The sequence below is a fragment of the Argentina silus genome (assembly GCF_951799395.1).
Source record: "Argentina silus genome assembly, chromosome: 18".
Taxonomy (NCBI): domain Eukaryota; kingdom Metazoa; phylum Chordata; class Actinopteri; order Argentiniformes; family Argentinidae; genus Argentina; species Argentina silus.
The window spans coordinates 16,985,599-16,996,484 of record NC_139672.1 but is presented as its reverse complement, the minus strand read 5'-3'; the positions used below and the strand labels follow the sequence as shown (position 1 = coordinate 16,996,484).

The 10,886-nt window shown below is 48.0% G+C and overlaps 2 protein-coding genes across 2 annotated transcripts in view; one reads left to right on the top strand and one right to left on the bottom strand.

Moving 5' to 3' along the window:
• Window positions 1-1,028: 1,028 nt before the first annotated feature.
• Window positions 1,029-7,087, bottom strand: cct4 (chaperonin containing TCP1, subunit 4 (delta)). The gene is made up of 12 exons (XM_083690374.1): window positions 6,828-7,087; window positions 6,200-6,252; window positions 6,023-6,112; window positions 5,734-5,842; window positions 4,954-5,218; window positions 4,517-4,649; window positions 4,019-4,255; window positions 3,370-3,480; window positions 2,815-2,945; window positions 2,243-2,477; window positions 1,757-1,870; window positions 1,029-1,205 (listed from the first exon to the last, which is right to left on the bottom strand). Exons 1-12 carry the CDS (start codon window positions 6,943-6,945, stop codon window positions 1,191-1,193), a joined length of 1,611 nt encoding a protein of 536 aa, XP_083546500.1. The 5' UTR covers window positions 6,946-7,087; the 3' UTR covers window positions 1,029-1,190.
• A 310-nt stretch (window positions 7,088-7,397) lies between these two features.
• The window catches only part of pus10 (pseudouridine synthase 10), an 8,144-nt gene continuing 4,655 nt past the window's right edge, over window positions 7,398-10,886 (top strand). Inside the window, 9 exon segments of the mRNA XM_083689636.1 lie at window positions 7,398-7,519; window positions 8,031-8,161; window positions 8,539-8,811; window positions 9,196-9,282; window positions 9,718-9,752; window positions 10,032-10,146; window positions 10,324-10,397; window positions 10,608-10,653; window positions 10,743-10,807. Coding sequence (XP_083545762.1) covers window positions 8,036-8,161; window positions 8,539-8,811; window positions 9,196-9,282; window positions 9,718-9,752; window positions 10,032-10,146; window positions 10,324-10,397; window positions 10,608-10,653; window positions 10,743-10,807 — 821 coding nt within the window. The 5' untranslated portion in view covers window positions 7,398-7,519; window positions 8,031-8,035.

Genomic DNA, 10,886 nt, shown 5'->3' with positions numbered 1-10,886 from the left:
GGTGCAGTGAAACCCTGAACGTATTACACTGTCTGGGGGTGCAGTGAAACCCTGAACGTATTACACTGACTTGGGGTGCAGTGAAACCCTGAACGTATTACACTGACTTGGGGTGCAGTGAAACCCTGAACGTATTACACTGACTTGGGGTGCAGTGACAGTATTCTAGTTTCAGTTGGGGACTTGTTTCCCCCAGCTGACACTTGGAATCTCACTAGCATTTTGGCAGCTTACGGTAGAGTATAGTTATAAACCGTCACCATGGTAACAATGTATCCCACCTACAATAAAGTGCTGTAGATTAGTGAAAAACAAAATAATACACCTTAAATAGCTCTCTTCCTTTCTCTAGCATTGTGACGGCCGACGGCACTTGTTCTTATCGAAGGTTTTACTGACGATGACTGATGCAGAGTTGATTCACTTACAGTAAGTACATTTGTCTAAGTACAGTAAGTTGCTCTGGATAAAAACACCTGCTAAATAACTCAAGTGTAACCAAGCAAAAACTGTAACCAACAACAGAACCAGACTCGAGGTTAAAAATCCTTCCTGATAAAGGAGAATTCTGTTCTCCGAATGGGGGCGTGGGTTCGAATCCCGCTTCTGACAATACTTTGCGGTCCTCTGTGGATCAGTAGGTAGAGCTTGGCGCTAACAACGCTTAGGTTGTGGGTTTGATTCCCACTGGGACCATATATACTGAAATGTATGCACTCACTGCAATGTAAGTCGCTTTGGATAAAAACGTCAGCTAAATGGCATATGGCATTTAGCAGACGCCTTTATCCAAAGCGACTTACAACAATACATTTGTTTAAGCAAGTGAATCATCTATCCAAGTCATTATAAGATAAAGTAATCAATGCTCACACCAGGGGCCATAAGCAGTTGTAATGCCAGTAGGCTATTTTTTATTTTTATTTTTTATTAGCAGGAGAGAACTTGTACAGGGGGGGTAGTGAGGGTGAAGAGGTCTTTAGGAGGGAATATTATATTATTATTATTAACCACAAAGACAAGAAATGGAGTGTCAAAAAAACAAACGGTTTTTATTAAATTATGCAACGCAACAACTAGAGGACAACTGGACAGACGGATCTTCGGCAAGCAGCGTCCCAGCATCCCTTGCGGCACAAGCAGGTACAGTAACAGGTACACAGGTCAGGTACGTCAGCTAACAGGACTTCTTATCGGGTGTTCACCTGAAAGAGGAGGAAAAAAACAACGTTTCAGTGGATATTCATAGGAGCCACTAACTTCGGGGTGAAAGTGGGCCCTCAAATTCCAAGGTTACTAGAATGTGGATTTCACACAGAGCGCTCAACACACGTATATCCCTTCTTCCTGTTAAGACTTCATTCTTTGGGGCGTTCAGCTCTCTACTATCTCTATCCCAATGAAGCAGAAATGCCTTAAAAAACCCATACATTTAAGAATTCATTCTTTGCCATTTCAGATTACAAGCGCAGAATGACGATGAATGTCTAATTAGATATTCACAGACGGGCAGATTCTGAGATTAAATCACCAACTGCCAAATAATTCCGGAACACTCACCACCCAGTACCAAAGTGTTCTCTGTGGTGTTTACCTAGCAACAACACTCTGATTGGCTACAAAATGAAGCATCATCATTTCTGCATTCTTGGTGAATAAAGTCACCCTTGGCGTTCTAGAATGTTGACAGTCTGGGGCGACTTCATTCACCCTCGGCCCTGAACGAGTTAAAGAAGCTGTTAAAAAGGTGACTCACCACATCGTCGATCTTCAGGATGCTACGGACCGTCTCTGTGGAGAGGGTCAGGGCGCTGATGGACACCAGGAGAGGCTGCACCACCAACTCCTCCAGGATGTTAGAGATGCCCCCCTGAGAGAGGGGGGAGGGGAGGGGAGGGAGGAGGGATGGAAAGAGGGGAGAAAGAGTCAAGACCAAATCATAATAATGAATTATATTTATAATACGCTTTTCATTATACAAGAATAATCTCAGTGCATAAACTAAAAGATAAAACAATAGCATAATAAAACAACAGCCCAACAACTAAAACAGGAGGTTTTAATGAGTGGTTTTAGTCATTGATACATAATCCAGTCATGTGATTTTTTCAAGTCAAACTGACATAATAAGTCATGGTACAGAGCTACCAACGGGTCAGAAACAAGGATTCATCTCATTGGGCCAACACAAAATCCTCAACCAATGAAAATCAAGACGTGGAGGATGACATCACGCTCTCACCTTGCGGACATTGATCCCGGCGTTGATCTCCCCCTGGGCGTGTCTGTTACGCAGCTCCGTTACCGTGGAGATGGGGTTGAGGCCGGCGTTCTCGGCCAGCGTGGAGGGGATGACCTCCAGAGCGTCGGCGTAGGCGCGGACACAGTAGGCCTCCACGCCGGGCAGGGTACGGGAGTACTCGGCCAGCCGCAGGGCCAGCTCGATCTCTGGGGCTGCGCCACCGGCTATCAGGGCCCTGAGGAGGGAGGGAGGGGGGGGGGGGGGGAGGAGAGAGGGGGAGGGGGAGGAGAGAGGGAGGGGGGAGAGTGTGAGAACATGGATTGGCGAAGGTGAAATCATTATTGTACATGGCAGTTTCTCTGTCAGGTTATACTGTACCCAGGGGAGGCTGGTGGAGGTAGAAATCGGAGGATGGCCTCATTGTAAATTGTAACGCATGGAGCGGAATGAGGACTCAAACGCATCTGATACTGAGTCCTCATTCCGTTCCATGCATTACAATGAGCCCGTCCTCCGATTTCTACCTCCAGCAGCCTCCCCTGGCGTAGAGGAACAGTCAGGTCACAGGGTACCTCTTCTTGACCAGGCAGCGGATCACACAGAGGGCGTCGTGGATGGAACGCTCCGCCTCCTCAATCACCAGCTTGTTGGAGCCGCGCACCACGATGCTGACGGTCTTACCAGGGTTGGTGCAGCCAGTGATCTAGGGAGGGAGAGAGGGAGGGGGAGAGAGAGAGAGGGGGGGAGAGAGAGAGAGAGAGGGAGGGAGAGATAGAGGGAGGGGGAGGGAGAGAGGGAGGGGGAGAGAGAGAGAGAGGGGGAGATAGAAACATAATGGATTTAAAATCATGCCAATGCATAATAGAAACGTCAGCTACTTCTGACCAGCCACACATTCCAGCAGAGACGGGTGATTGTGTTGCATCTCAACCTTCAGAGCAGGACAGGCACAAACATCACAGGACAGGCTCATTCCCCATTCCGCATTACAATGAGGCCCGTCCTCCGATTCCTACCTCCCCCAGCCTCCCCTGCTCCTGAGGTGTTGAGAATGGACCTAAGGACAGGTTCCATGTAGCATCTTAGCCAGATTAGCGTGTTGTGATGGCATTTCCAGGGTTACGCACCTTCACCAGCTTGCCAGAGCCGTCCAGGTTCACCTCCTCGGCCAGCTCAGCCGTGCCCAGCATCTCTGGGAGGAACTGGTCGATGTGAGCAATGGGCCTGGTGCCAATGGTCTGCAGGGGGGAGGGGGATGGAGGGAGGGAGGGAGGGGGGGTCGTCAGGTTAGCTCACGGTTGTTGTAAACATACGAGATTCAGTTTTCTAGCTGCAGGGTACAAAACCAATACGACATCAAGGGAGTGGCCTCTCTCTGGTATTATGGTCTGTATTATTCTATGGGCCGGGTGCACAGACAAGGCTCAAGCCTAGTCCTGGGCTAACTCACACATTCAATGGCAAACTGCCACTGAGGATGCTGTTTAGTCCAGGACGAGGCTTAAGCCTCGTGTGTGAAACCGGCCCCATGAGTGTGGTTTCAACCACCAGAGGCACGCGAGGTTCAGAACGATCTGTTACTGGGTGTTAAGACAGTGGGTCATGATCCACACTGAAAAGAAAAGGTTTAGTATAACAGTCTGTAGTGCTCTTCTAAGGGAGTGGCACCTCTCTGGTATATACAATCTCTGGCATCACAGTCTGTAGTGCTCTTCTAAGGGAGTGGCACCTCTCTGGTATATACAATCTCTGGCATCACGGCCTGCAGTGCTCTACCTTGCAGATGAACTCGATGTCCTCCCTCTCGACCTCCTTGATCACCATGATCTTCATCTTGTTGAGGAAGTGCAGGGCCAGGTCGCTCAGCGCGTCCCGCAGGATGGACTTCTGGATCAGCAGGACGTTGCAGCCGGCCTTCTTGATGTGCTTGACCAGGTTGAGGATGTAGGCCCTCTCCTCCCTCAGGACGCGGTCCATCTGGGCGTAGTCTGACACCACGATCTGGTTGTCCATCTGGAGGGAGGGGGAGAGAACATCATGAAGAGAGAGAGAGGGGGAGGAAACAACATGGAGAGAGAGAGAGGGGGAGGAAACAACATGGAGAGAGAGAGAGAGTGGAGGGAGTTGGATAAGAGGAATAACATTGGAAAGAGAATCAGAATATCGAAAAGGGACAGAACATTTTAAACAGAAGAAAACGAAGGAGAAGAGTGAGAAACAGGGAAGTAAAAGTGCTGTAAAAATGAACAGACGACATCATGTAGATAAACGTACGTCAGTTTTGGGCGGGGACAGACAGAACTGGATCAGGCCGATCTTGGCCTTCTCCACGCGGGACACGCCAGAGTTGACAACCTTCTGGGTCAGCACCAGACCGTCCACGAGCTCACAGTCATCAATGGTCCCACTGCATGCACACACACACACACGTTATGACACAGGTTACATCATGCGTGTGCTCAACCCAGAGAGAGGAGCAAACACAGTTCCACAGGTGTCTACCTGTTTGAACCAGAGGAAGGCAGCTAACAGTAAGCCAATGAACACATGTTTAACTACTCAATAACATACATTGGACTTTGATCCTAACAGAGTCAGACCTGTCAGATTCAGTTTGGCCCTGCGGGATAAAACCCGGCAGCAGAATCCCCCCCCCCCCCACCTCCTCCTCCTTCACCCCCCTCCCTGCCCACCCCCCACCTCCTCCTCACCCAAGCTTCTTGATGATCTTGATGTTGTTGAGGTCGACGCTGGTGGCGGTGGCGGGGTCGATGACCCTCATGACGGCGTCCACGCTCATGGGCGCCAGCAGGCTGGAGTACTGGGACACCACCTTGGAGGACAGGGAGGTGGTGGCGCTGTTCAGGAGCGTCTCCTGGTCGCTCAGCAGGACCGGCTGGCTCATGGCCGTCAGGATCTCCACGCCCTTGTCTACGGCCTTCTGGAAGGACTCGGAGATGGTGGTGGGGTGGATCCCTGGAGCGCCACAGGGACGTTTTCACAGTTAACTCATTTATGTGTTTCATCGTTTATTTTTGTTTTTAGTTGTAGTTTAACTCGTTCAGGGCCGAGGGTGAATGAAGTCGCCCCAAATTGTCAACATTCTAGAGTGCCAAATGTGATTTTTTTTTCTCTTTCCTTGCTTTTTTATTTATTTTTTTTAAACAAAAAATGCATGAATTATGATGCTTCATTTTGTAGCCAATCAGAGTGTTGTTGCTAGGTAAACACCACATAGAACACTTGGCCCTCTAGGTGGTGAGTGTTCCGGAACTCTTTGTCAGTTGGTGAGTTAACACTAGCTACAAGAGTTCATGGGTTGGTCAGTCGTTTCAAATCAGTGCTCATCACCAATACTAGTGCAACGCAATCTAACACTTTAAATAAGTGGACATAAAAATACATTCCGTGACCATTTAAACACTACAAACCACGGTGATGTAGCCTAATGCCTGTGGGGTGGGGTGGGGTGGGAGCGGCAGAACACGTACCCTTCTGCAGCAGCTTGGAGCAGCCGTCCAGCAGGGCACCAGCGATCACCACCACAGAGGTGGTACCGTCACCAGCCTCAACGTCCTGGGCCTTGGACAGCTCCACCATCTGACACACACACACACACACACACACACACACACACACACAGTGTCAAACTCTGGATGTATCTCCAAGGGAAACAAAACTTTGACAGAGAAAGCCCTGGTTATTGCTTTCAAATGCTATCAACAAAAAGTATTTTTTTAACACGGTTGAACATTTGGGTTGTCCCTCTTGAAGACTGACCATCCTGGCTGCTGGGTGCAGCACCTGCATCTGTTTCAAGATGGTGGCCCCGTCGTTGGTGATGGTCACATCACCCTTCCCATCCTGGATCTGCAACAAGCATCAGTCCCTCTTTAATTAGGCATATATGACACAGTAAAAGACGGTGGAGTGAAGCCAAGATATGAGAGTATTTACCATCTTGTCCATGCCCTTTGGCCCGAGGCTGGTTCTGATGCAGTCGGCGACAGCTGTCAAACAAAAGATCTGTCAACTTCTGCATAGAGGAGCCGCCCCTCCCTCCCTCCATCCAGCCAGCTAGCTAGCTAACAGCCATTTATGGTCAAGTTTACTAAAGACAGACTGAAGAGGGGGACAAGCGCATCCCTGGATTATCTGAATCATTTATACCTGACAAATAGCAAACAAGCTACAGTACATAATCAGAAACAGCCATGCAGGAGCAAATGATGGAGCTAGACAAAGCAAGAGCCGGCTAAACACAGACACTAGCTAATGCAAGTCACAGCAAGGACGTGTTTGTGTTTTCCTACTGATGACTGACTGACCGACCCGAGGGCTACATGAGTTTGCTTTATTATTTTAATTTGCTTTATGGCACATTTGTGTGGAGTCACGGTAGCGGCAGCGTGGCTCAGGAGTAACGGTCTCTGCCCTGCCGGACAGAAGCAGCATCTCTGTAGCTAGTTAGCCTAGCCAGTGACTGTCGCATTTGAGTCTATATGACAACTAGGACGAACAACGAGCCTCCGGGGCGCCTGTTTCCACCTCGGACGGTGCAGATCGGGAGGCGCCTCTGTCTTACCTTTCCCAGCGGAGATGTTACTGTACCGAATCTGGGCCGGCTTGTCGCGGTCGACGTACGCCCCTCCTTTGCTCTTCCCAACGTCCATCGACCTGGGTGCTGACATAATTTCAGGCATCTTGACCTATTTTCGTTGCAGAATGTTACCGGATTGTTTCTGATGGTGAGGAACGTCGCCCGGCTTCAGATGGGTCCAGATTCTAAAGTGTCTCCGGTTCCGACCAGAACGTTCTAGAGCCACCGGTTGCGACTCTTGTAGGAAAAGGACCCTATTGTCAACTTCCAAGGCGCATGGATGTGACGTGTATAGTTGTCTGAAAATGTGCCATGCGGTTTACATGCGGGTATGAGACAGTAATAGTAGAGTACTGTACACGTCGAACTCAATTAAACCGCTACAGTACAAATACTTCGTATAAATGAATGGTGTTGTATAGAGAATATAATTAAAGAGGATGAATTCAACCTGTAGTGTCGGTCTAAATGACGCCAACTACACCTTTATGAGCCGTTATGCACATATTGTAACATCTGATTCGATTTATTTTGTCTACTTTACCTGAATTAACCCTTTGATTACCCCAAACAAGTCTTGTTTGCAGACATGCTGAGAAATCAAATGACTGAATTGTTCTCTTGCTGTCCATAACCCTGTATTGTAACTCTCTACAAATCGTCAGCTGATACACAAGGTAGGTTTTAGCCCTGGAGAAGTTGAGCTGCGTTGTCTTTCAGTTCGTCCTACGTCCTTGTGCTCATTTCAGCCCTCATATCTGCATTATCATGCAGGGACAAGTGTAGCTTAGCTACCCAAGCTACACAGGGTCATCAATAATGTAGGCAATTTAGTACACTTGTTTTGTACCAAAGTATGCAGCCAATATAACTAAAACATTGTTGTAAGAACAAACTGAACTTGCAAGTTTCAACAATCGCTGTATAACTTCAGGAACTTTTATAACTGGTGCCTGGTGTTTGGCTTTAATTTAGGCTCTCTTATAACGAGTCAGTATTCTCTCTCTCTGTCTGTGAGTCTTAGTTAATGACAGGATAAAGTACTAGATCACACCACGAAAAGACTGTGAAAGATCACTTCAGATGTCAATCAGCATGTGTGTCCCTGACCAACCCAATGGACCTCTCTCTCTCTCTCTCTCTCTCTCTCTCTCTCTCTCTTCCTTCCCCCTCTCTGTCCATCAACAGCTATAATGTTGCCCCTGAAGGAGAAGGACAGACCCATCGTGAAGAAGCTGTTAACAGCAGGGTGTTGTGCTCGCTGTGTCCTGAGGTTCTGTTGTCTGGAGGTGCAGGCGGTCTACAGACAGCCATACCAGGTCTGTCCTCCCGCTGCGCCTGATTGGCTGAACCACTCAGGAAGACTGTCAACATTTAATGATATTGAGTCTAGAGTTGATTTAGACTCACATCAATAGAACAGGACAATTCAACCCAAGTCCCATGACATCTAGGTTGAGGGGAGGCTGGTGGAGGTAGAAATCGGAGGATGGGCTCATTGTAACGCATCGAATGGAATGAGGAATGGTATCAAACACGTCCTCCGATTTCTACCTCTACCAGCCTCCACTGAGCTTGAGTCACTCAACCTAAATGTTATATGATTAGCTGAACACTGGATAAAATAATGTGAATTACCATGACCTGTTCGTTGTTGATGCGTATGCAAATTTGTTTGTTTGTTTATCTCGTTCAGGAGACACTCAAGGAACTTCGTGCTTTCATCAGTGATGCAGACAACAGCCAATCCCAGGATGCCTCAGCGCCGGGGGCGGAGCATCCAGAGGACCCCCCATGTAAGAAAATGAGGGTGGGAGCCACAGAGACCGACGTCCAATCAGAGGATGATTTCGCCGTGGTTCCCACGGTAACAGAGGAAGTGGACAACGGGAAGGCTGTGGGCTCGGACGTGTGTGCGCTGTGTCTGGGGGTCCTGCAGGAGTTCTGTGATGAAGCCTATGCCACAAAGGTGTGTTCTCTCTTACTGCGTTAGAAACATGGCTTTCCTGACAGAGTCAAGGCATGACTTAGACATGTACCGGAGGGGATCTGGAATCAGGCTCTCCTGGTGAAGTAGCCCTGTCTGAGACATGTAGACATGATCACGAGGATGTCCTCTTGGCCTAATGATAGATGCTTGTGTCTTCCACTTGCTTCCCAGGCACAAGGTGCAAATAATGAACACTTTAAAATAGCAGCTACTAATCAGATATCCATGATCATCAATGCTCTTCTAGGGCGATACTGTATCTCAGGTATCACCATTATCTTAGCTGTAGCTATAAAGGGTGTGGGACTGAACCAACTCAGGAGTGGGGGGGGATCATTCCTTGTTGCTGTTCTAAATGTGCAGATATCAGAGGCGGTGAAGGCTGAGAACTACCAGTTTGACCAGATGGTACTGTCCGTCTCCCTACCGGCCCAGCTGTTAGTCAGAGAGGTGAGTTGATACTGATGCCTCTGTCAATGTTCCTAATAAGTCCACAGCAGGGGAGGCTGGTGGAGGTAGAAATCAGAGGACGGGCTCATTGTAATGCATGGAATGGAATGAGGAGTGGTGTCAAACGCGTGTAACTGGACTAGGCCTGGGTCAGAGGCTATCAAATATCAAACCTCTGTCAGCCCATCCACTGTTCATTACTGCCATCATAGCCAGACTGTGGCACCCACTGCAGTTTTCTGGATCGACCACTAGGGGGCGGATCTGCTTCATAGTTGGTGGTCCTGCTCAACCAAAGCTTTTGTCGTTAGAAATTCTATCATCTCAACAGCGATCTAGACACTGATCTATATATAGATCATTGAATGTAGGTACTGGTAGGTAGATGATATTTATGACGTATAACTGATTATTTTATGTCTGATATCTCCATAGCACTCCTGTTGGCTACATGTAAAGAAGGAAGTGAGGTGAGGTCACTAGACACCAGTGCAGGGGAGGCTGGTGGAGGTAGAAATCGGAGGACGGGCTCGTTGTAATGAACTGAATGAGGAACGGTTTCAAACACACCCTTCGTTATTCCGTCCCATGCATTACAATGAGCCCGTCCTCTGATTTCTACCTCCACCAGCCTCCCCTGGAGTAGGCCTGCGCACCAGTCATTTTACCCATATCTCTTACATTTTACCTTGGTATTGTAATTTAATTGAATGTAACGGTCCCATGCTTGTGTATCCGGCCCTGGCCAGAGAGAAGAGCATGTGTCTGGACAAGGAGGATGTCGTCCAGGTGAAGGAGGCCTTTAAGTGGATCATGAATGGGCTCGTCTCCAAGGAGCTGGGGGGAGTAACCGTGGTAACCAAGGCAAGTGACCCCACGACCCGGGAAGTAGTCGACCACAGCGTTCTAATGCACAGAGAACACCGGAGAGAAAGAATTAAATGTTGATTTTGTTGACATAGAATTGAGATATTATGTGTTAATGTCTTTTGTTATATGACCTGTAATAGCAGGTTTAATAACTGGTGTTTCTCCTCTCAGAGTCTCAGGGCGTCAGAGTTCGAGGTGGGCGTGGGCTTCACACACCCAGAGACTGACGCAGACTGTCACTTCCTGTAAGTCACTGTTTGGACGATAAAGTTTTATAATTAAAGGTGGATGGATGGATGGAAGAGATGATTGGATTGATTGCCAGACATGATAAGGCATGGTATGAACCAGCAAAATGCATCAAATAATATTGAATGTAAGACACGCATCAAATCATATTGAAAGATAACATTTCTGTTACTAAACTGTATTCTGTGCCTGTATTTCCTCCTCAGGGCTGTCATCTGCTCTGACTGCTTCAAACCAACCAAGACCAAACAGGTCAGGAAACAGTTGGAACCATCACTCTTTTAATATGTCTCTCTGTGTGGCTTTTCATGTCCCTAAACTTTCATCTGTTCTCACCCCAGTCAATCTACACTAGAATGGCGGTGGTCAAAGCCCTGGAGAAGGTCTCAGAGGAGAAGTTTCTTAAGTAAGTACTTGTGGTGGCCTTATTCCTGCCTCTGGTATTATTGGCTGAAAGACGTTCTTATATTCAATATGTCGCTTCG

Excerpts from the sequence above, each read along its gene's own strand:
- cct4 (XM_083690374.1), bottom strand. The coding sequence starts at position 6,945 with ATGCCTGAAATTATGTCAGCACCCAGGTCGATGGACGTTGGGAAGAGC. Across the intron at positions 5,219-5,733 it reads CTCCAAGCTGCTGCAGAAGG|GGATCCACCCCACCACCATC; the intron begins GTACGTGTTCTG and ends GTGGCGCTCCAG. Across the intron at positions 4,650-4,953 it reads AAGATCATCAAGAAGCTTGG|TGGGACCATTGATGACTGTG; the intron begins GTGAGGAGGAGG and ends GTGTGCATGCAG.